Source organism: Callospermophilus lateralis, chromosome 3 (assembly GCF_048772815.1).
Source record: "Callospermophilus lateralis isolate mCalLat2 chromosome 3, mCalLat2.hap1, whole genome shotgun sequence".
In the NCBI taxonomy this organism is placed as follows: domain Eukaryota; kingdom Metazoa; phylum Chordata; class Mammalia; order Rodentia; family Sciuridae; genus Callospermophilus; species Callospermophilus lateralis.
Window position 1 is genome coordinate 193,373,544 of NC_135307.1, and position 25,519 is coordinate 193,399,062.

Sequence of the window (25,519 nt, forward strand, 5' to 3'; positions counted from 1 at the left end):
GGCACTTGCTGTCCCACGTGCTGGGATCGATGTCTGGCCGGTGCCTGCCCTCACTCTCCTGGAGCACCGTCCCTGCAGGATGCCATCCGCCCACCACGGTGCTCACCTCTGACCTTTGATGCTCCTTGCACCCCTTCTGCTGTTGCAGACTGGCTCACTTTCGGATTTGATGGGCTGTTTCTGCCTGGGCCCTGGGGGTTTATGCAAATCAGGGTGCCCAGGTGCACAGGGAGCCGACTCAGAGACGGACAAACAGGAGATCTACTCTGGGCTTTTTGACCACAAGGGCCCACCGGGTCCCCCCTTTTTATTCTAAAGCAAGTTAGGTTTTGATATTTCCAGTCAGCTCCAGAAACACTTGCTGAATTTGATGGCCGTTAAACAAACAAACAGACAGACAGACAGACAGACAGACCCTCTGAGCTCTCACTCTCTTCCTGTTCTCCCCCAGCCATGGGAGGACGCTAAAGAGCACCTGCACCTTGCTTTGGCCAAGGACAGCGCTGGCCTCGCTGCCAGAGGTGTGCTCCCCAACGCCGAGTCTCCTCCTTACTCACGTTTCCACCCAGACCCTTCCCTTGAATTGGGTTCTCGTTGGGCAGAGAATATCGGGTCCATCTTTTGGATGGAAAGACTGGGGCCCAGGGGCTTGTACAAGACAGAACCCAAGACTGCCAGGGTTCCCGTCTCCTGATGATGAATATTCATACTGCCCTGGGCGAGGACAGGTTTGGAATCCACACCTTTATGTCTCAGCTCTACAGCTCAGTCCCAGGGATTTTCTAGAGACTGAGAAAAACTATTCCTAGTAGGATAAACAGAATTGTTCTTTCACATACAGTTTCATTGTAAGATGCCTTTATTTTTCAATCTGTGGAGCCAATAACCTGCCTGTAATCTACAAAGCCAGAAGAGCCTCACGCTGATCTTTTTCTGTCACTCCAACCTTTCTTCACCTGAGGAGAGCTGCTTGTTCCTCCATTTGAGGGAAGTGATTTACATTTCCCTTCTTGCTTTGGTTACCAGGAAGCTCAGATTCACTCTGAACATGCAAAAGCAGTTCTGAGTCTGAATTTTTTAAAAATTCATGACGCAGCTCTTTATCCCTTTGCTTAAATAGTTCTATTTTAAATATGTTTTCCATTTGAAGTCCTTCCCGAATCTTTCCGACAGAGACTGTCAGAAATAAATGATTTAACTTTATTTCCGAAGCTGCCCCCCTCCTTCCTACCTCCTTTGCAACTTGCCTGGGGGCTCAGGAGCAGATACACTAAATAAGATTAGTCCCTCCGCTGGCTCTCACTCTCTTTCTTTGTAAAACATGCTTTCAGGGGAATGTAAATTGTTTTTAAAAGCTTCCATCCTGGCCCACTGCTAATTATTGCTGACCCAGGAGGATCTGCCCTAATTTGCCTTAATAAACTTATTAAATAGCAAATTTCAGGAGGAAGAAGCGACACAGCCCTTATTGGATTAGCAGGACTGCCGTGGCATCGCTGGGGCAGGGAGATAATCCGGCCAAGTGTTTCCAATAAGCCATTGTTGGCCCAGTTCTGGGCCTTCTTGGGGGTTGCTAGAAAAGTTTCAAGTCTCTAAAAGAAAAAGAGATGTAAAAAAGGAAAGAAAAGAAAGAAGAGATGGAATGAAGCATCTGCTCTCCCCTTGAGGAGGTGGCTAAATGTGGCAACTCCTACGGGGACCAGGGACTGCAAACCTCCAGGTCGTTGAAGAAGAGGTGTGTGTCCGCGAGGTTGAAGATCATCTCCTCCATCATCAGGCCGATGCGCACGGACGTCGTGGTGTCCTGTGGGAAAGAGAAGGGCACAGTCCCATGCAGGCGCAGCCTCTGGGTCTCAGCCTCCTTGCCCACCCCTGAGGGCAGCTTGGGTCCTTCTCCTCGGCCAGCTCTCGAGTGGCCTGGAGTGTGCCCAGGGGGCCGGCTTCTAGTTCACATCCACCCCCTCCAGTGTTAAGTCTCCTCAGACACCTGGCTCTGCAGACACCTCAGTGACCGTGTCACAAGGACACGTCCTACAGAAGTGGCTGTAGCCAGCGTGGGCTACAAGACCTTGCTTTGACCGTCACCTTCAATCCCTCCTCTCTCCTCTGTGCCTTCCCAAAGTAACTACTGTCCTGACTCTGGAGCACCCACTCAGATCTCGGTAAATACGTCAGCGCCCAGGGACAGCACTTTTTGGTTTTGTGGGACGCCGGGAAGGCTTCAGGGGAGGTGTGTGGGCACTGGGAAGGCCTGACCGTTGGTCTACAAACTTGGCTATCAGAAAGAGTCTGCTGTCCCCAGTACAGTGTCCCTATGGAACTCAGCTGTGACCATGTGACTGGCTTTGGATGATACTACGTGGGCAGAAGTGGAGTTTCCCTTTTGGCCAGGGCCTCCGTGAGCTGATGCACGGTGCGTCAAGCTTGCTTTCTTCCCACTTCACAGGAAGGAGCGTGTTCTGGATGAAGGCTATTCTGTCTGCCTGGGTTCCAAGGTAAAGGTGGCACCAATCAAGCTGCTGCTGGTAATGGACTTACACCACAGTGAAAGGTAGACTGAGAAATAGAGTTGGGGATGTTTGTTACTGTAGCGTACCTCACCTATCCTAACGGGGATGTTTGTTACTGTAGCATACCTCACCTATGTTAACGGGGATGTTTGTTACTGTAGCGTACCTCACCTATGCTAATGGGGATGTTTGTTACTGTAGCGTACCTCACCTATCCTAACGGGGATGTTTGTTACTGTAGCGTACCTCACCTATGCTAACGGATGCACACGGGGAATAAGGAGCACACTCATTCTCAGTCCTGCTTGCACACTGGGATGCTGTGTGGAGCATGAAAGAAATCCCAGCCTCCGTGTGCATTGCATACCAAGACCAGGATTGCTGTGGGGTGCTCCAGGCACCGGGAAGCTCAAAGTTCCCCAGGTGATTCCAACGTGCTGCCACCGTGCAGAACCACTCGTCCAGAGTGTGTCCAACACCCGGGTCCTCAATTCCTGACAAAGACCTGCTCAGTGCTTTCTCTGTACGCGCTAGAGTTCGATCTCACTCAGTCCCCACGAAGCCCCACGAGGGCAGCAGTGAAGAAACCGAGGTGCACAAGGCGGGGTGCCTAGTTCAAGGCCACAGGAACTAGTGAGCGTGGGGGTTGACCCCAGGTCACCTGGCTCCAGAACAGCACCGCCTCTGAGCAGGACTCCAGGGCTGGGGTCGGGGAGAGAGGAGGCCTGTCCCCCCTCCAGGGACTCGCTTTCCTGTTGGCCGTCTTACCTCCATCATGAAAATACACAATCAAGAACAAAACCAAACAGAAAACACAGGAAAGAAAGAAGGAGGAAGGGAGGGAGGGAGGGAAGGGAGGGAGGAAGAGAGGAGGGAAGGAGGGAAGGGAGGGAGGGAGGGAGGAGGGAGGGAGGGAAGGGAGGAGGGAGGGAGGGAAGGGAGGGAGGGAGGGAGGGAGGGAGGAAGAGAGGAGGGAAGGAGGGAAGGGAGGGAGGGAGGGAGGAGGGAGGGAGGGAAGGGAGGGAGAAGGAGCTGCCCGAGGTGAGGGAGGAGGCGGGGAACGCCCTTAGGCCCAGCCCCTTCCTAGGCTGCGGAGCCCACACCCGGGAACTTGGAGAGAGACAGGCAAACAAACTCCTCAGGGCCCAGGAGGGAAGGGTCGTGGGGGTTTCACACACATCCCATCCCGAGCCACTTGAGCTCCGCAAATCTGCGTCCCTTCTTGGTGTGACTGTCACCTGAGAGCTGATGGCTGCCCTCAGGGCGCTGGACAAGAAGCATAGAGGAGCCCTTGTTCAGACCCACAGCCCAAGGGCTGCATCCAGCAGCTGTCACCTCCCAGGCCGTCACCTCCCAGGCCAGCAGAGGGAAAGCAGTTCCTGTGCAGGCGGCTTGGGAGGGGGGGGAGTGCCAGGAGGCAGGTCCCGCACCAGGGAAGAGGGCACTCTGTCCCAGGAGGTGGGAAGTAGAGCTGGGGAGTGTCCCGAGGGCGGGGAGGAGTCTCATGGGATATTCCCTGAAGCTGAGATCAGGCCTGACCCAGCAAATGTCAGACAGCCACAGTATCAGCGCGTCACCTAGAAATGCGGAGGGAGGTGACCACAGAAGAATCAGCCCAGGATGACAGTTGTTGCCTTAGGGTGAAAGAAAGGGTGACACTGGGCAGTGGCTGGTTTCCGTGGACGTTCCTCGTAGAATGACATGAATTTAACCCGTATGTATGTATTTCTTGTGTTAAGAAATGAAAATGCAGCACACTGAGTGATTCCAGTTTTCTTTTTCATTTTTTGTCTTTGGTACTAGGCTCAACCACGGAGCCTCCCCCAACTTCTGTACTTTATTTAGAGACAGGGTCTCCCGGGGTTGTCCAGAGCCTCAGGACATGGCTGAGGCTGGCTCTGAACTCACCGTCCTCCTGCCTCAGCCTCACTGTCCTCCTGCCTCAGCCTCCGAGCTGCTGGGATCACAGGCGTGGGCCATAACACCCAGCCACATTCCAGCTCCCCCTGTTTATCCTAGAGAAAAACTCATGCACCTGACCAAGGACGAGATGGTCCTTAAGGCTGGGAGCGGTGTCACACGCCTGTAATCCCAGCGACTCGGGAGGCAGGGGGATTGCAAGTTTGAGGTCCACCTAGGAATCTTAGTCCTATCTCAAAAATAGAAGATAAAAATAGCGGGGGACGTGGTTCAGCAGTAGAACACCCCTGAGTTCAACCCTCAGTATAGCAAAATAAATAAATAAATAAATGAATTCAGTATAGAACTGTTAGTAAGTTGCCAAAGGTTGGAACCGACTTAGCTGCCCAGCCAAGGAGACTCAGAAAACAATGCAGTGTATCTATGGAAAACTGAATTTCAATGAAAGAAATGGGCTAGGTCTCCATGGGTTAACACAGCACACCAAAAAATATATTGTCGAGTGAAATAAAAACCCACCTATACGTTCTATACTGCATACTGTTGGCATGCCTTGGTGACACGTGTTACTATGTCTGTCCCTGGGCGCTGACCTATTTACCAAGATCTGAGTGGGTGACCCCAGAGTCAGCACAGCGGTTACTTTTGGAAGGCACAGAGGACAGAGTAGGAATTAAAGGTGACGGTCAAAGCAAAGCTTTGTATCATCCAGAATATTCTAAATTTTTTCAAAAGAAGATATTTGAATATTTACTGTGCAATTAAAAGTTAAATGACGACAACAAACCAAAAGTACCCGAATGTCTGGAGACCCTGTGGATCACCCGCTTGGCAGGCCCCTGCTCAGGTTTCCTGAGAACCCGCTGGGCTCTGCGCTGATGGCGGAAGCTGCCCACGCGGGGCCTCTGTTCACAACTCCTTACTGAAAACCCGCTGGGTCCTGGGCAGGGAAGTTGGCATCAGCCCCCAGAGGAGCACCAGAGCTCGGGGACCGTGCCTCCCGCACCCCAGACAGACCACGTTGCCCAGGTAAAAAGTGCTTCCCCAGGGCCGCAAGGACAGAGGAATTAGCATAGAGACTGGTGACGCCTGCACGTGGTCAGTACAGAACACATGTGGACTGCGTCAGGACCAGGGCCTTCCCTTTCATCTCAGGTCGTCTGTGTTGTTGTCCCCAACACACCCCATAAACATGCCACCCGTCCCTGTGGCTCCAGCCACCCATAGCAGCGTGGAGGGGCACCCTGTTGGACCCAATCAAATAAAAGTTAAACTATGGAGCCTTCGTGCCACGCCCTTCAGCTGACCAAAGGCCTCTGACCCCTCAGAGCCACTCTGACCTCTACCGCCCGAGGGAGCAAGGGATAAATGAGATAGCAGGTGTGTAAACACCGTGCCCAGCCCGGCTTGCAGCAGGATGGCAGTAGCTTCAGGATTGTCACCTCCCCCCACCCCAGCTCCCTCCCACCCCTAAGCAAAGGGCCTGTCTCTGTCAACCCCGCAGGAGCACCGAAGTCACAGGTCCAGAGTGCACAGAGGACCATTTTCCTAGTCATTTTGTACTATTTGGATTAAACAAAAATCAGTGTTTATTTTTCCAAATAAGCAATAGTATAAGTGGATCACTTTAGAATAAGGATCAATTTAAACCAGAACAGAGAACTGAGAGAAGGGGGGTTTCCCACAACAGGCTTCATTCCGAGAGGGGCTCTGCGGCCTGGTGGGTGGAAGGGCTTCCCCGTAGCCTGGGGGTGCTCTTCCACTGAGCTGCAACCCCAGCCCCAGGCCACTGTTTTTATTTCAAAATCAAGAGTCCAAGTGTCTACCCCAAAGTTGCTTTAATGAAGCAGAAGTCGATTTGTCCACTACAGAATTTCCTTTCTGTATTTCCAACTTTCCTAAGCTCAGAACACTTTTTGTCATAGATGACTATAAAATGTGTTTGACTCAAAGAAGGGACACTAGTGCACTGTTTATCCCCATCACAAGCCTTTGGACACCAGCACGGCAGGTTCCAGGCTCAGCAGAAAGGGGACCCTGTCACGGGGTCTTCTGGATTCCTTCACTGTCCCGGTTGGATAATAATCATAATAACATAATGGAGTTTCTTGGTACCAGGGATTGAACTCAGGGGTGCTTAACCACTGAGCCCCATCCCCAGCCCCATTTTGTATTTTATCGAGAGACAGGGTCTCACTGAGTTGCTTAGTGCCTTGCTGTTGCTGAGGCTGGCTTTGAACTTGGGATCCTCCTGCCTCAGCCTCAGGAGCCACTGGGATTACAGGTGTGCACCTGGCATACAATGGAGTTTTATTTAGCCACAAAGATGAATGAAACTACGTCATTTACAGGAAAATGGGTGGAACTGGAGAACATTGCGTCAAGTGAAATAAGCCAACTTGGAAGATTAAGGGTGGTCTGTTTTCTCTCCTTTGTGGAATCCAGAGAGGAAAAAGCACAAGGTGGGGTGGGGGGAGTCTCCTGAAAGTCTAAGGGGGGGTCCGTGGAGTAGAGGAAAGGGAGCCGGGGAGAGAGGAGGGGCGGGAAGGGGATCATCCCCGTGACATGGCCAAACGCACTGTTGATGATGGGCATGGACAAGTGTGTGACCACGGACCCCATCACACACTCACCTGGAAGGCACCAACAAAGATGTGGGAAATAGTGACAGGAGCCATCTAACTGAGAGCGTTGGGCAGGGGCTCAGCGGTGGGCTGCCGGTCTGTGACAAGGGCATGTCCCCAGGCAAGACATTCAGCCTGAGAGGGCCCCCTTTTCTCCTCTGTGAACAGCTCGCTTACTGGATCTGATGGTAAGATTCAATGAGTTTTTCAAAGTGCAGGTTACAATACTTCTAGTGAGAGCTGAATGACCGGCATTAAAAAAGAAAAAGACGGGAGAGTGCGATCCGTCTGGGGTCAGCTGAGCGCGGCCTGCGGCCTGCTTTTGTGAGTCAAGTGTTACTGGCCGCGGCCATCCCCACCTGGTCACTTCACGTGGACGGCTGCTCTCATGCCTCGTGGCGGAGCTGAGCGTCACCGCACAGACTGAAGCCAAAAGTATTTACTACCCCTTCATGGAAGGAGTGTGCCCATCTCCAGGACAGACAGGGGAGTGTCAGGCCACCGCACACAGCGACGGGGACTTGTATTTCAGCACAGGGCGGGTACTGGGTCCTGACGCACTTAAAAACCACGAGTTAACGACTCCAGGACGCGGAGCCAGGCCTGGAACAGAGCGAGCGCGGGGGACATTAGCTTGGTCACAGCCACTGTTACTTGTCATCACCGCTGACTTGTGCGATGTCACTCAGCTTGGACAGGTGGCTTTGGATTGAGGCTCACGACTGATCTGACCCTCCATTCTTGGGCTGTGTCCTTAATGCCCAATAGGGTCACTCTGCCCTGAGGGGGTGTGTACCCTCTGTGGCTCAGCGTCGTCACAGGACAGGTGCTTCATGCCCAGGAGGATGGGCTGTCCCTGTCCCCACCCCCACCTGCATGCCCCGGACGTCTATGGTGGGTGGAGGTCTCCCATCCAGCTGAGTCATTTGGTGGATTTCAGCCGGGGCCTCTGTGGTGAGGCTGCAGAGGCTGGCTGTGCAGCAGATGCTGTCAGCAGGCCTGGGTCGGGCACTGTGAGGTCGTACCACTGGCCCCCAGAGAGACCAGGACACCAGAGAGACCAGGACACCAGGGCCCAGGTGAGCTTCCCTGGGCACCCTTTGCCACCCCGTGTGCCGGGAGAGTCAGGGGGACTGTCTGTGCTCAGCCGGGAGAGGGCGCCCGGGAGGGGAGGCAGCTCTGCCCTGGACTCTGCCCTGGGCCTTTTCCCTTGGTGACTTCACCTGCGTCCCTGACTGTGTTGAACTCACTGTGACTATGACCGCTTTCCTGAGGCCTGGGGTTCTGGTACGTCGAGTCTGAGGGTGGGCTCGGGCCCGACACGGTGTCTTTATTAGGCACCTGTAACATCCGCGGCTGGCTAACCAGGGGGGCAGCGTGTTGTGCAGAGAAGCCGACCTATCCCTTGCTGGCCTTCCCGGGTGACCACGAACTGAAGGCCTGGCCAGGATCATAGAGATTGGCTCAGGAAAGGCCCCGTGGTCAAGCTGAGCCCATGGGAACTGGCCACAGGACTTCAGCCATAACTGCGGGGAAAGTGGCCCTTGGTTCCCGGGGTGGCAGGTAGAGTGTAAGCTGGGAACGGGGGCTGCCCCCGTCACTGCCCAGGAGGTGACAGATCCATGTGAGAGCCACAAGGAAGTGTCTGGGTCTGGACCTCACCATGACTTACGTCGACTTCTGGACACTCTGGTCACACAGCAGGGACATTTTCTTTTTCCTTAGATTACATTGGGCCACTTAATTGCATCTGCAAAGTCCCCCTTGCCACATAAGGTGACACTCACAGGTTTTGGGGACCAGGATGTGGACATCTTTGGGGGCTGTGAGCCTATCAAAGCGCGCAGCTAGGCCATTTGCGAGAGCTGTGTTGGGCGCGTCATGTAAAGGACGGGTCTTGGGACAGAAGTTCTCAGTGGGTGTGGCTGCTCCCCAGACATGGTGTGGAAATCGGGGTGCGCATTTTGGCTGTCACAGTCACGGGGGCATCTTGGAATTGGAGGTGCCGAGGGTGTTAACGCCTCATGACGCGCGGTGGGACGCTGTCCACCACAGGGAACCCAGGGTTCTCACACACCCAACAGGACTCAAGTCTGGCGGGACGTGCACACAAAAGCCCTGCTTCTAAAGATCAGAGCCTCGACTACATCTGCACTGTATAAATAAACGCAAAATATTCTGCCCAGGTTTGATGGGAACTGGGTCTTCTCGTCTGCACGACCAGCGGCCTGTCCTTCTGCAATCCCCTGCGGCTGCTTCATTTTCTTAACTGCGGACGTCCAAATGAGACGTAGGCGAAGGCTGAGAACCTCACGTCTGAAATGCTTGGCACAGACGTGTTTTGAATTTTTTATTTTTTCAGATTTTGGAATATATTTACATATGAATAAAGAATAATTTGGAGATGTCTAAACTCAGATTCGTTAACATTTTATAGACATCTCCTACACGCAGGCTGGAGGTCATTTTAGATGATACTGTTAATGTGCCTGTGTTTGACTGTGATCTATTGCACAAGGTCTTCCCCATTTGACAGAAGAGTCAAGACTCACAGTGATGAAGGGGCGGTCCCAGGTCACCCTGCTGGTAAGTGGCCCAGGACTGACTCAGAAACAGACCTGAGCCACTCACCTCACCACTAGGCTCCCCATGTGTCTGTGCAGGGACGAGAATATAGAATATTTTATTAGAAAAGAAGCTTTAGATTGAAAAAAAAAAAGGGTGGGTGGGTGGGTGGGGGAGGGTAAATGCCTATTTAAAAGTTGACTTCTTTTTTTTTTTTTGTGGAGCTGGGGATTGAACCCAGGGCCTGTGCAAGTACCCACTGAGCTCTGTCCCCAGCCCCATGTTGTCTACTTTTTAATAAATAAATGATTCATGGAATGAAATTCTCCTTCCTAGGAGGGCAGCCGTGACAAGCCGCCATCGTCAGGAACCTGCGCTGCCCTCCTGTCCGGCCTCGGGTGGCCTTCCAATCCTATAACTGCCGGGCTTGGAGGGAGGGGAGTCTGTGGGGGGGAGAGGCCCCCCTTATTGCCTCTGAGCATCTGTGCCTTTAATTTCCTGGATTTGATATGAAAAGGCAGAGTTAACTGTGAGTCCCTTCCCGGGCCCCTTCCCAGACCAGGAAGGGCTCCGCGGGAACCAGGTCTGAGGCAGGTTTGAGGCAGCCCATTCCAGCCCTGCAGGCTCAGGACTCGTCCCGCTGCTCCCCAGCCTGCCGCACATGGGTGTAGCCCTTAGCTCCTTGGGGTGTCACCTGGGAGGCAAAAGAGAGGGGTGCTGTGGGACACTTAGTTTGGTGACCAACTTGAGGGTCATTAATGTTATCAGATGCGACGGTTCCAGAAAGAGTTTTCAGAAACACACACGTGCCTGGGCTCCGGCTTCCTCCAAGCAGGGGCCTCGCGGGGGCAGTTCTCTGTTATTCCCCCAGGGTCCCCCCTCCAGATGCACCAACTGACATTCTAAGCCTTAGACTCCACCTGGCCCCGGGCTCAGCTCTCCTGAGCTGTTGTCCGCTTTATTTCCAGCTCCAAACCCCTCGGAGCGTCCCAGGAGATACGAGGGCCTCTGTTGCCGTCGCGGGCAGCTGGGGTGAGGCATTATCTCCCTGCTTTCCGCTCCCCGGGAGCCACTGCCCTAGGAAGTCTGGGCACCAGGCGCAGTAGGTGCCTGGGAGTTTGCAGTTGTCTTCAAACACGCACATGCCGCAATTCCATCCATCCCTACTGTTTAGGAAGCACCCTTAGCTCTCTAGAAGTGTTTCTGGAAGACTTCTGGTGCATGGTAAACAAATTCAATGGCTGACTAGTTTCTTTTTTTAAAAGAAGGGGTTTGGATTGACTTTTCAAAGTGGGAACGCTAACATTGCTTTGGCTTGTTTACAGAATACCTTTGACTGGACGTTTTTAGCATTCTATAAATCAGGGGTTTCCACCTCGGCTCTGTTGACATTTTGAACCAGGCAACTCTGTCGGGGTTCCCTGTCCCCTGCAGAGTGTGAGCAGTGCCCTGACCTCCACCCGCTCGATGCCAGTTGTGCCCTCACCCAGAGAAGACAGCCACAGGTGTCTCCAGGCTTTATTAAATGTGTCCTGGGGACAAAAGTCACCCCCAGTTGAGAACATGTGGCCTACTGATTTGAGAATCATGAAAAGTCATGGTCTCTGGGTCAGGAAATTGACCTTGGAACTGCAGAGCAAGAGACGTTAAATGACACTAGCCTTCCAGCCAGGTGACGAGCTACAGTAACAACAAGAAGTCTCCAGCCGCGAGCGGGAGGTGACTCTCTTGTCTGGGGGCCAGGTGTGGCCCCGTAGTCATGTCCCACCCCTGCAGCCAGGCACTTGGCTACAAATCGGGGCTCTGCTCTTACTACTAGGGACTTGGGCAGGTCACTAGCCCTCACAGTGCCCGTGTCCTCGGCGTCCACCTCCTGGAGGCAGGGGTGACGGGTGACCAGCCGGTGACAGGGGCCTGGCCCACAGGGAGCACTGTGGTGGGCCAGTTGTTCTGCTCACATCCATCACCTGCCCTTGCTTGTCCTTTCTCAGGTGCCACCTGAAAGGAGGGCCAGGGAGGTGCTCGGCTTGGCAGCTGGTGATCCAGGCCCGTCCCTCTCCTGTCAGCGCCCAGACTGCCCGGGAGCCAGGGGGGTCTGGCGGGGGGGCCCTGGGTGGGGTGCTGGGCCTGCACCCGGCGGGCTGGGGGCGGCTCGCTGGTGTGTCAATCACCCGACACCCTGACTCTGGGACTATGGGCTCTCACCTCTTCCGGATGGCGAGTTCTCCCTCCTTCTCCTTTAAAGAAAAAAACAAAACCCGCAAACCAGCCAAGCCCTCGCGCCTTGCAGCCCACCTTTAAAAATCCCCGCCAAGTCGCTGTTTACAAGCTGAACAAATAATTACTCTGCCACGAGGAAGAAAAGTCTTCATTAAAGCTTTTCATGAAGCAGCTTCCCTGTTTGGCAGGGCTTATCTCCAGAGGTGTCAGCCAGAGGTCAGGGACGGATTAGCGCACACCCGAGCCCGCCCGCCCGTCAGCCTCCTCCACGCCTAATAATACAGTTGTCATTAAGGAAAGAATTTAATGGTTTTAATTGAGTTTAATTACTTGGAAACTCCTGGAAAACAGATCGGCTTGTTGAAGAAAAGAAAAAAAAAGCTTTTTTAGGGGAAGACCAGAAAATGCAGGTTGAAGGGCAGGAAGAGGTGGGTCCGAGTGTTGAGACAGTCAGGAGGGGAGTCAGCTTCAGGGGGGAGCCCAGACGTGGAAGGTGGACCTGTCTGCGCTCACAGGAACCCGACCAAGGCTGCAGGACAGACTCGGTCCCTGCAGGGGGAGCGGACAGTGAGCCTCGGTCAAGTGGAAGGAAAGGTCTCCCCGGTGCCTCTTTTGAGGGTCAGCCCTCAGCCTCAGATTTGTGTTGACTTTTGGAGATCGTCCCGTGGCTGCATGTCTAACGGCTTCTGCAACATTTTACTAGGATGTAAATTTGAGGGGTGAGGACTGAGGACGGAACCCAGGGGCCCTCGACCACTGAGCCCCGTCCCCAGCCCTGTTTTGTATTTTATTAGAGTCAGGGTCTCACTGAGTCGCTCAGGGCCTCGCCATTGCTGAGGCTGGCTTGGAACTCGTGATCCTCCTGCCTCTGCCGCCTGAGCTGCTGGGATCACAGGCGTGGGCCACCGTGCCCCACTAGGATGTAAATTTATTTTTTTATTTTTTCAAAATATTTATTTTTTAGTTGTACTTGAACACAGTATCTCTATTTTATTTATTTATGTGGTGCTCAGGATCCAACCCAGGGCCTCTCACGTACGAGGCAAGTGCTTACACTGAGCCCCAACCCCAGTCCCTAGGATGTAAATTTAAAGGCAAAAACAAACAGAGGGATGGAGCATAGACAGGCAGTGGCCATCCTGATGTGTCCAGGACTGCGGGGCTCCCCGGTCCCGGGACTGTCAGTGCTATAGGTGGGAAAGTTCAGCCTCCACCCGGCCCGATGCCGTCCTTGTCAGCCTCGTGGGCCACCAGCAGTGGCCTGGCCCGAGGGCACAGCTTCAGAGCAGGCTTCCAAAGCCTCAGTGTCATTCTACACAGGCCGCCCCTGCAGCAGGCCCACCCCAGCACCTGGAGTCACCCTCCTCAGGGGCCTGGGAGGTCGGAGGAAACCCAGGCACAGAGGCAAAAGCACTGGTCGGAGGTCACGTGGCCTTGAACTTGAGCGCGCTGGCTCCCGAGCCCACGCTCTGCCTCCACAGGGTGAGATCAAACGTCCGGCTCTGAGGCCTGCAGGGTCCCCGCCTCAGCTGGCAGCCCTGGGCGGTCATGAGGGGCGCGGCTGTGCTCCATAAAGCAACTACACACCAAGACAAGTGGGAGACCGGGCGGGGCCTATTGGGTGGGTGTCCTTTGCTGACCCCTGCGTGGACCACCACACTATACCCTCTCCTCCCTCCCAGACACCACAGTCCCTTGCCACGTGGAGCTCACCTAAGGGAGGAGGAAGGGGACATGAAAACCTAAGAAACATTTCATGTCACACACAGGGTGATGTACTACGGGGAAGGAGAAATGAGCCAGATCCAGTGTGTGTGTGGCGGAGGGCTGCTAGCAATGGGGTGATCAGGGAGCCCTCCCAGGGAGGTGACATCTGAGTGAGACCTGAAAGCATGAAGAAGCCAGCCATGGGGTGGGTGGGAGAAGGAGCAGCCAGTGCAAAGGCCCCGGGGCAGGAGCAAGTGAGGTTTGCTGGAGCGGCGGAGAGACGCCAGAGAGTGTAGTAGTCGGCGGGAAATAGAGGAGTTACACAGGAATCAGGGTATCCCAACCCCAGCCCTAACCCTAACCCTGACCCTGACCCTGACCCTAACCCTGACCCTGACCCTAACCCTGACCCTAACCCTGACCCTGACCCTAACCCTGACCCTAACCCTGACCCTGACCCTAACCCTGACCCTGACCCTGACCCTGACCCTAACTCTGACCCTAATTCTAACCCTGACCCTAACCCTGACCCTGACCCTAACCCTGACCCTGACCCTGACTCTGACCCTGACCCTAACCCTGACCCTGACCCTGACCCTGACCCTAACCCTGACTCTGACCCTGACCCTGACCCTGACCCTACCCTGACCCTGACCCTGACCCTGACCCTAACCCTGACCCTAACCCTGACCCTAACCCTGACCCTGACTCTAACCCTGACCCTGACCTTCACCCTCTAGACCCCAGGGAAGAGTTTGAATGTGATCTGAAGTGAGTCAGAAATCTGGGAACACTTTCTGGAAGGCCTGACTTACATCCCAAAAGGTGACCCCAGCCGCCCTCTTGGCCCTGCACAGACCCGTCCAACACGACCCAGGAGCCGGGTGTCGTCCTCACACCCACTTCCCTGCCCCGAGGGGCCTGGGCTGCACACACAGCCTGCAGCTCTAATCCTCCCACTCTGGTGCGCACCCACTGCCCCTGAGCTCTTCCTAGAGACACCAGTGGCCCTGAGAACACGCGGCCTAGGGCTGGGGCCACCTAGGGAGGGGCGGGGCCTGCAGCAGACTGGCCAGCGCCTGCCCTATTTAAAGGAGGCAGGCAGTTCCAGCCGCGGGGTGCCCTGGGGGGCCGAAGGGCCAGCGTGGCCACACCCTGTGACTTTTCAAGAGAACCCAGGAACCTGAGTCTTTCTCTTCAGAGCGGCTACGATCGGACTCGGCTTCAACGTGCTCCTTCAATACAAGGCGGTGACGGGAGCAGGGACATGGCTCCGCTCTCCGTTTCCTTGCGGTGAGACCGTTCAGAGTCCCCGCTTCCAGCTCCTCAGAAATTCACCCTACGTCACCGTTAACTGTGGTCAGCCACCAGGGCAGGGGCGGCGTCTCTGCACCCGCTGGCCGTCCCTCCTCCCTGGTTCTTGAGGCCACTGCTCCAATTTCTACTTCATGGGAACGGCTCGCTTAGGCTCCACGTTTGGGTGACATCATGTGTCTTTTGTCACTTAGCATCATGTCCTTGGGTTCCACCCGTGTTGCCAGAAATGCTGGGACAGAAGTCTGAATTTTAATGTGGAATCTCCTGGTTTTAAATCCTGGCAACTAATTTTAAAGGGTAATGAAAAGACCGTGTTCCAGAGCTGGGCATGGCCTGTGGCCCCCGTGCCCCGTGTGACAGCTGGCACGGGAGGAACGGGGGACCAAGGCCTGAAGGTTGTCCCCGGAACATGAGGGGCCTTGGTGGCCGAGGGGCTCAGAGTGCTGGGTCTGATCCCTTCTCTGCCACTCACCAGCCTGGTGGCTGGGTGGGGTCCTCCTGGGTACAGGGAGATGGCCACATCTACCAGGCGGGTCTGTCTTTTGGGAAATGACTCATGTGAGGCGTGTGACCTGGTGCCCACGTGGGAGATTCAGGTTCTCCAGCCGCGGGACCCAGGGCCCTGGCTGTGGGTCGTGTGCTACAAACTCATAAAAGCAAAGACTTCAATTCTGATTCTGAGCCTCGCTGCATGAACTGCACAATGAATGAAGTAGACCGATTCCTGGAAACCACAAACTACCGACTCTCCCCGACGAGATCACGCCACTGGTAAAGGAGCTGGATTCACAGAGCAGCCCCCACCGCACCCCAGGCCCAGCCGGCTCCGCGGGGGACGCAGGGGCCAGGCCTTCCCAGAGGAGTCGGGGCGTCCCGCCATCTCTCCCAGAACCATAGGCGGGGCACTTCCCGCCCCAACACCGCAACCAGATGGAGGCCGAGCACCAAGCCACAAGAAGAAAATGACCCAGTTTTTCAGTAAAAGAAAGTTCTCGTTTGCTGCCCGCAGGTGGTCCCGCGGGGACCAGCCGCAGTGCCCGGCTTCTCTCGTGGGGTGGGGGTGGGCAGGAGCTCTTATTCCCGTCTACAGAGGAGCAAAGTGAGACCCCAGAGGAGGGGACCGCCCCAGGGCTTGGGTCCAGGAAGAGGTGGAGACGCATTTGATCCGAGGCCTGTGGACTCCCTACGTCACTCAACCGTAGGATTCGGATTAGAAATGGCCCAACAGGTGAAGCCAGGAGTGACCTTCTGCCCCATGGGCACCCTGGGTCGGCCACGTGCCCCCAAAACCTGGGCAAGATGCTCTGCGCACCTAGAGCCCCCGAGTCCCTTCCTTTTCTCTTTTTTTCCTAAATCCACATGACGTAAAACGAACCATTTAAACTACACAATTTGGTGGCACCACAGGTTATGTAACTGCCACCTCCGTCTGGTTTTCATGACCCCAAAGGGATCCCTTACCCATGAAGCACTGGCCCCCTCTGCCCTGGTAGCCCAGTCTGCGCCCTGTGGCTGTGATTCACCACTGTGGGTATTTCACAGAAGCGGATAACGGGAGACCCTCAGATCGGCTTCTTCTACCCGAGTCATGTCCACCCAGCGTCAAGTCCACCCAGTATCATGTTCTCAAGGTTCATCCGTGTTGTAGCCCGTATCAGTGCCCCCTCCTTTTCATGGCTGAATACTACTCCATGCTACTAGAATTCTGCACTTTGTTTATTCCTTCATCCATGGATGGACGTTTCCAAAGAGATCCTTAAACTGCATTTTTCTACTTTGGATTCAGCCCCTCCTGGGACCTGGCATCAGAGTTCTCCCACTCTGACACTGGAAAGGCACAAAAGTTCACGAATTCAAAGGGAGTGTGGGAAATGGATTCTGGTGAGGGGGACAGGTTCCATTTTCTTATCAAAGGCAACCCTGAACTCAACGGCAGGTGACCTCATCCCCAGGGGCTGCTGGAACCTAGCCGTCTTTGAGCAAGTTCCAAGACCCTATTGTTGGGAAATGGGTGGCACAAAACACGCAGGTGGGGGGCCGGGGGACGGCTCCTCAACCTGAGGGTTAAGTGTCAAGGAAAATCGTTCCCATTATTTCGGTTCCCTGGGTGCCCAGTTGTTTCCACCCTAGAACACTGTGAGCCGCACCCCTATATTTATAGGAGACAAAGAGCTTCGCTCCCGCCCACCTGGCAATCTGCTGCAGGAGATTTAAATCCGTCTCTTTTTTCCCTTCAGCATTCACCAGAAGGTGGGCTGGGGAGGGGGAGGAGTTGGCAGAGGAGGTCTGGGGAGCCGCGGGCATCAGTGGGTGGAGAACCAGGCAGACTGGGGGCCTGAACCAGCCCTGAACCCCTCCCCCAGCTGGGCCACTCACCGAGGCCCCTCAAGCTGCAGAGAGCACTGAGCTTCAAAGCAAGTCTGCTAAGGAGCCCGTTTCTGACAGCCCCGACCATCTCCGAATGTCTTTGCTCTTGGAAATAATCCTTTAATGCTCTAAGAGACGTGGGCAGAGGTGCGTGGCGAGGAGGAGTGGCTTAAGCAGCACTCATCAGGGAGGATTAAGCCGACAAAGGGTGCCACCTCCGCCCGCACCCGCCGCTGTGCCATTCACCTCCCCCCTCCTTCAAAGCATTCCCAGCTTCTTCCTGGGTGCCCCCAGAACGGCTCCTGCAGCTGCCTGCGCCTCTTGGAGGATGGACCAAGTGGCGGGTGAGGCCAGCCGCCCTCGGGCCGGGCCGAGAAGCCCGAATCCCCTTCCTTGATTAGCCACAAGGACCAAATACCTTTCACTTAACTGAAAAGTGAGCCGGGGTGGGGGGGCAGGGTTTAACGCCCGGTGGGGGAACGAAATCCCCGACTTCCTCAGAGAATCCTTTCCAAATTGTGTTCATCTTGACTTAATCCACCTCTACCGAGTGAATTAGGCCGTATTTATTTTGAGAACCTATTTTATAGAGTTCCAGGGCCTCTGTTTTGCTGGGGCAGCCCTGGCTCCCCGTTCAGGACTGAAGGCGGCTGGGCCCACGTGACGCGCAGGGTAAATAAACACAGCTGAGCCGGGAAGAGGGAGGTTTTCTCATTAAAGAAATAAAATAAACAGATGTCCTTAAGCACTTTGGCTTGTGTTTGTCCAGGACGGAAAGCCCTGGATGTCTGAAGGTGGACGTGAATTCGACCCCATCCCAGGGTGGAAGGGGGAGAAAGAAAGGAAGGAATCGGGGTCCCCGGGATTGCCCAAGAGTCCCCCGGGGAGGGCGCTTTTGATTCGAACCTTAGCAACTTCTACAAATAGTTCTCAACTGCTGGGTCGTGAAACCAGGGTTTTTATTTCTTCTCGGTTTGTAAAGCAGTAACGGGCGGGCGGAGCCGAGCTGCGCATCGCCAACTGGATCTGATTGAACCCTGATGGCAGGGAGCTGGGTCCTGGATTCCGGAATGTGAGCGGGAATCAGTAACGGCACCCGCTGGGGACTGCGGCTGGTTGGAGGGGAGCAGGCCACCATCCGGCCAAGCCCTGTCCACCCGGCCTCTTTCGGACACACTGGCTGGGGCGGGCTGGACCCACAGGAAAAGTCACCGCGGGTGAATCCAGGGCCTCGTGTGCCCAGACGTGACGTGTGCAGGGGTCACCCAGGAGGGGGCTGAGGCTGCTCAGGACGCCTGCGCGGGCCTGGATTCTGCACCGCTGACCTGGTGGGATGGAGTTTGGGAGCCCGCGGGGCTTGAGTCACAGCAGGGCGCTGGCATCAGGAGCGGTGACCTCTGGAGAAGCCTCTGTAAGGCGCACCCAGACACTTGTCGTCCTCCATGTCTTAGCTTGGGTCCCCCCACAGGCTGACCCTGAGTCCTGGGCTCAGTTTCCTGGGCGGTGGCCCGGAAGTGCTGGTGACCTGTGGGGAGGGAAGTAGGGTGGGAGGAAGGCCGGCTCAGCGAGCGGTCCCCACGGTGGGGACACAGGCCCCTCCTCCCTCTGGGCTCATCGGGTGCTCTCTGTCAGGTTGTGACTCCCCGGTGGCTCTTCCTGGTTTGTGGCTCTGGGCGGGATTCCTGGGCCTCAGGATGGGCAGTGGCCAGTAAGTGCTTTGTGCCCTCTGCCCTCGCCACCCACGTGAGTCCTTCCGGGTCTCTCCTTCTCCAGAGTCGTAGTGGTGACTGGGTAGCAAGTCCGCTTCCCAGGACGGCTCTGCAGTCCCTGCACTGATGGCCCTCACCAGCTTCCTCCCCGGCCCCACACTTGGGTCCGGCTGGCTTACTTGACAGAGCGCGGCAGAGGTGCTGGGCGCCCATTCCAAGCTTGCTTCGCCCTCTTGCCTCGAGAGAAACACTGTGTGACCACGAGAGCAGCGAGCCAGGATGTCCCCACTGCAGGGAGAGACACTCCGTGGGCAGAGATGAGCAGAGACGAGCTGTCCCAGCTGAGGTCACTCTGTACCTGCGATCTGTCAGCTGTCTATGGCTACCCAACGGAGCCCAGCCCAGATGGGCAGAGCCTCCTGCCAACCCAGGCTTAATAAATGCTCACTGTCTAGCCACTGAGCTGTGGGGTGATTTGTTTCGTAGCTGACTGATAACACAGCTAACCAGGGAGGGAACTCTGGTGACTCTTCTTGCCTTTCGTTTTCCCTGGAGTTAATAATGGCCTTTAAAAAAATCCTCTCAATGCATCCGGATGTTCATACACGTATTTAGCAAATTGTCTTCATGAAGACGTGTCTCTTGGCACCTTCTGACCTACTTCAATCAAGGTCAACAGCAGCTGTTGCTTTCTTTCATACTGGGACCTATTTTCTTATGCTCTGGGGATTCCTTTCACTTTGCTACAATGTTACATTTCCTGATTCCTGTTTCCCCCGCTTTCTGCCATGTGCGGTGGTGGGTATCTTCCTGTAGCTCTCTGAAAAGGAGCTAGTAGAGGGTGACTTGTTTTCAGACGTTGTCTCCCCACTTTCCTGAAAGTGCCTTTACTCTACTGTCCTACTTGACAGTTGGGCTGGGTATTGAATTTTTGCTTGGGAAAAAAAAATAACTTTCCTTCATCATTTTTAAGCTTTTATCTATGGATTCTGGCTTCCAGTTGCTGGGAAATCCACAGTCACCCTGATTCCTTAAAAATATGGAGTGAATCTGGAGATGGCACGTCATCCTTGTGTGGGGCCAGGCTGGTGACCCCTATACTCTTCCTGAGCACGTGGGCTCTGGGACAGCGTCTGACGGGTTTGTAAGCTCTTGTTGGGCAGACACAGTTTTCGACTTTTGGTTTCTGACTTTCTGCACCCAGGACTTTCCTGGTACCGGGGGTTTAAGCAGAAGAAGAAACCTTTGTGAATGAGCGCGAGGGTCTAGGGCTTGGCATTCTGCGTCTTGTTCATCGAGAGTGGCCTCCTGGACCCCTGCGCTGTCCCGGGCATCCTGGTCACAGTGTGACGGGGCAGAACAGTTCCTGGACTCTGTTCCCATGTAGGGGAGGCAAACTGAACAAGTAGTCACACAGACCGGTCAGGGCCGCGAAGGAAAAGTGCAGGGCGCGACGGAGGTGATGTCATTCTATCACTTCGGGAAGGGCTCTCTGAGGAGGTGGTGTTCACCACCTGAGGGACGGACAGGCGTCGGGCGGGTGGATGGAGCTGTTTACGCAGAGGAAGAGCATCTGCGAAGGTCTGGGGTGCGAAGGGACATGGAGGGAGGGCCTGAAGGAAGGACAGATGCGACCGGACCATGGAGAGCGAGCAGGGGTCTCCCAAGATGCAGCTGGAGGGCCGCTCGGCCTCCTGGGTCGCAGCAGGGAACTGTTTCCGGGCCTGACTTCCCTTCCTAGAAGGGAGCTCCCGGAGGGCGGAGGCCTTGTCTGCAGTGTGGACGGCCCTGTCCCTATCCACACCAAGCTCAGGGTGGACACGGAGATGCTAACATGTCCCTATCCACACCAAGCTCAGGGTGGACACGGAGATGCTAACGAGACTTCTATAAACGGGTGAGTTAATATGTAGGCTAAGTGGGGGGGTAGAAGGGTGCATGGACAGACGGGAGGATGGGTGACTGATGGATGGAGTAGTAGCTGGTTGGCGCTCCATCCTGCTGTCCTCTGAGTTCCCTTTCTGGGCACCCATTCCCCAGCCTGTGCACCCCAAATCTGTGCACCCCATTTGGAGGGCTGCTCTTGGGATACTGAGGCCACTTGGCTTAGATGTGCTCAGAGCGGGAAGCACCTCGGGTTTCGTGGCTCTGGGGAGGTGTGTCCCTATGATTGATGGGTAGGGGGTGTGCAAGTTCAGCTCTTTCCCTGGAGACCATCATGATGGAGGCGTGATTTACCTTCCCGAGCTCAGGCTGAGGCTGAGGCTGGGCCTGTATTGGGAGGCCCAGCCTGTATCAGGGAGCTTCCCTGAGCTCTGCCTCCGGGGACCGCAGCCTAGGAGGGCATGCGAGTGTCACCCTACAAAGTCCTGGAAATCCCCAGACCTTCCGGCAGATGGTGTGCTTTCAGGAAACGGGGACCCAGTTGAGCTGAGGATGCGTGCCCTGCCTCAGGGTTCCTGAAAACTCAGGCCTACTGTGGCCAGAACTGGCCACTGTTCAAGAGAAGCCAGATATTCAGATTTTGGGTAAAAGTCAAATGGATTTGAAGATCTCAGTCATGCATTCAGAGCTCCAGTGCCAAGGAGCCCAGCCCGACCTGTCCTCAGGCCAGCGGGGACCCTGGGTGGCCAGGTGGCACCTCTGACTTGAAGTCTTGAGAGGGCCTGGCTCGTGAAAGGCAGCGGGCGAGGGAAGCTCAGGCAGGCAGCGGGGGACACCTGACCCTGCCCCCAGCCCTTGGCCCTGCCACTTGGCCCCAGCCCAAGTCCCCACTTGTAAAGTGTCTCTGGCCCCAAGCCTGGAAGTCCATGTGGTCAGTATTCCAAAACCTCAGCCCAGGCCCTCGGGGGCCTGGGAGGGGCAGGCCAGGCTGGCACTGGTCACAGGGGTGGAGGCTCGTTCCCTAGAGGGCGGGATGTCACTTCTGCTGTGTTGCCACCATGCAGGCCGACCACTCCCCACTGGTGAGCTATTTATTTGTTTATTCAGCAGACACTTGTCCAGCCTGTGCCAGGCCCCGTGGCGGGCAGGAGATGAAGGCGTGGACACGTCAGGCCGCTCCGTGTGTGGCTGAGCTCACGGTCTGCGGACCAGCTCCCTCCAGAGGCTTTGATATTCACCCTCCAGACAGTCACATGACCCGGGCCCTCGTCACATGACCCGGGCCTCGTCACAGGGGTGAACCAGTGGCCCACGTCTTGCCTTTATCCCTTCTAGGCTGGGTGAGCTTGGCCGAGCCACTCCACCTCTCTAAGCCCCAGTTTCTCCTGAAATGATTAGAAGAGGAGGGGACTGTAAGTCTGTGGAGGGGTCCCTCCCAGAGGGTCTCGAGCTGAGCTGTCCATAAAGGGACTGTGGCACCTCTCTGTCAACCAAGAATGTGCATGACATGCCAAATGTCCCCCAGGATGCAAAACTGCCTCTGCCTAGAAGTCACTGAGTCCGAGCGACGGGGAGGGAAGGATCTGGAGCTAGAGTGAGGTTCCAAATCCACTCACACAAGAGAGAGGACAGGAAAGGACAAGGGCACAGTCACAGGACACAACGGAAGGCTACATGTTCAACGAGGGAGGAGAAGGAGATGAACGGGTTTAAAGAAAACACATCTGCCCTGTGTAGACCAAGACAGGGACACAACTGTCCCTGTGCACTTGAGGCCAACCGTGAAAGGTCCCCAAGTTCATCACAGGGAGCGCGGCATGCAGTCAGCCGCAGGGAAAGCTGAGGGACTCGTACAAGAGGAACCTTGCAGTGGGCAGCAGGGGACAGGAGATCCGGTCTCTTCAGGGGGAGATACTGGACAGAAGCAGCAGCCCAGGGGCTTCACACGCCATTCTCCTTCCTCTGCAAACCTCCATGTCTCCTGTTTCCAAGTAGAAACAAGCCAAATTGCTGCCCCACACCCACTTCGTGCTCTCCAGCTTCATGGCCTCACTACTGTCCCTCAAGCTCATCAGGCAAACTTCTACCTCAGGGCCTTTGCACTTGCCACCCCCGGTCTTCCACCAGGTACCTGTTCCTCACTTCCTTCAGGTCTTTATTCGAGATTTAGCTTTCCTGTGAGACCCTCATTCCTGCCTGCTTTTTCTTAAATTTAATTTCAACCCCTTTCCCTGCAGTTCTTTCTGCACTTCCTCCCCTTCCACGCTCTTTTCCTCTGTATTTATTATTTGCCTTGTTTATTGTCTGCTCTCCAGGAGGCAGGGCCTAGGTCAGTGCCTGGCTTTGGGGTGCTTGATGCAGTCAGGGATAAGCGGACAGACACCTGTGTCCTGGTACCGCATCCCTGAGCTGGTTCTCCCAGGCACTGTGCCCCTAATCGCCATGGCAACAGAAAACACCTCCTTTTCAGTCCCAGTTTGTTGTGCAGAGGGTCCGAGGTGTCCTCCCACAAGGACATGGTGGGATGTGAGCTATGACTCCCCGTGTGGCCTTCGGGCCCCTGCTTCTGGCCTCCCATTCCTGAGGGAGCAGGTGTGACCCTGGGCCTGGCTGGTGAGTGGGTTGGTTTCTGGCTTATTGCCAACAGCTGAAGTGCTCTGAGAAGGGAGTTTTCAGGGGACCCTATGCCCTTCTTCTCTGCCGGGGATTTCTAGTGCACCCACAAGGTGCCGGGAGACACAGTTACAGTGTCAGGGAGGTCCTGTGCCCTGCTGCCAGGGCACAGAAGCAAACCCCAAGGGGGACAGTCTGAGCAGCCTGCCAGGCGAGGGCTTGCCCTGGGGTGAGATTGCATGGGAAAAATAATCTCCCTCCAGGCCCCTGTGCAGGCCCATCTCTCCCGCGACAGACCCCGCAGCAGCCCCGCCAGCGCTCACACATCCACATGCTTCCTGAGCCCCTGCCGTGTGCCAGGCTCAGAGCTCCCTGGCACTTGCCCTTTGTGGCCCATCTGTTCCCGCCATCGTCACCCTGGTAAGCCTGCCCCACGGAGATGTAAGGGCCGTGAGGGCTGCAGAATCACGGGCCCACGGGAAGCTGCTCCTGGGGCGGCAGAGCTGGGAAACCAGCAAGAGCCCATGTGGGTTTAAATAATAATATCCAACATGCCAGGCAGCGACAAGGCTTGTTTCCTGAGGAACTTTGAGACGGGTTCCTGCGCGGAGGAAGGAGGTGCAGCGGAGGATGCTGGGAAATGAGCTTTCCTGGCAGAGAGGCAGGCACAGGGTTGAGCCCATGAACAATCTGCCAGTTACAAAGATGGAGGCTGGTCGCCAGGCACGGCTGGGGAACTCAGTCTTCCTGATTTCAAAACTTACTACGAAGCTACAATCACCAAGACCCAGTGGTACTGGCACAGACACAGAATATCCATCAATGGAACCAAGTGAGAGTCCAGAATTGAGTTTGATCAATTGGTTTTTTTGTGTGTGGGGGGGACTGGAGATTGACACAGTAAGGCTCTACCACTGAGCCACATCCTCAGCCTTTTTTTGTTTGGGGGAGTACCGGGGATTGAATTCAGGAGCACTGGACCCCTGAGCCACATCCCCAGCCCCATTTTGTATTTTATTTAGAGACAGGGCCTCACTGAGTTGCTTACCACCTCACTTCTGCTGAGGCTGGCTTTGAACTCATGATCCTCCTGCCTCAGCCTCCCAAACTGCTGGGATTACAGGCGTGCACCACCGAGTCTGACTCCCAGCCTTTTTTACTTTTTATTTTTGAGACAGGGTCTCGCTAAGTTGCTGAGGGTGACCTTGAACTTGTGATCCTCCCGCTTCAGCCTCCAGAGTCACTGTGATCACTGGTGTGTGCCACCACACTGGCTGAGACGGTTCAACGGGGAGGGGAAAGTCTTTTCAGAGAACGGTGCTGGGCAATTGGATGTTTATGTTTTAAAGTGGCTTGGACCCCTGCATCACTCAAAGTGGGTCACGGACCTGAATGTAAGAGCTACAGTGGCAAAAATTCTTAGAAGAATGCAGAGGCCCAAATCTTAGTGGCCTGGATCAGGCAGCGGTTTCTCACCAAAATTACAAAAGAAAAGAGGAAATACAGATGAATTGGATTTCATCCAAATTAAAACTTAGTATTTCAAAGGACCCCACCAAGAGATTTAAAAAAAAAAAAACAGAATGAGAGTAAATATTCGCAAATCACATATCTGGTAATAATCTGGAACTCAGATATATAAAATTCTTCTGATTCAACAATAAAAAGACAAGTAAGTCAATTAAGAGTGGACTAAGGTGTGAGTAGAAGTCTCTCTGAAGAAGATGTGCTAATGTCCAGTGAAACAGTCCCTGGGACCCCCGCTGTCGTCTGACTCACCAGCTCACACAGTTGGTTATTAGGGACACGCCAGCCCGAGCCACCGTGAGGTACCACCTCACACATCCTGGGACGGTGACACCGCCAGAGACAGTAATGAATGCTGGTGGGGACGTGGAGGAAGCACACCATCTTACACTGTTGATGGGAATATAAAATGGTGCAGCCGCCTTGGAAAATACTCTGGAGGTTCCTCAACTGCTCAACCTTAGAGTTACCATATAACCCACAGTTGCACTCTGAGGTGTAGACCCAAGGGAATCAAAAAGACATGTCCACCCAAAACCTGCCTGTAATTATCCAC

General features: G+C 55.0%; 1 protein-coding gene across 1 annotated transcript in view; it reads right to left on the minus strand.

Moving 5' to 3' along the window:
• Eya2 (EYA transcriptional coactivator and phosphatase 2) overlaps positions 1-25,519 on the minus strand; it is a 189,094-nt gene that overhangs the window by 27,003 nt on the left and 136,572 nt on the right. The window contains exon 10 of the mRNA XM_077109204.1: positions 1,715-1,804. Coding sequence (XP_076965319.1) covers positions 1,715-1,804 — 90 coding nt within the window. The remainder of the gene's footprint in view (positions 1-1,714; positions 1,805-25,519) is intronic.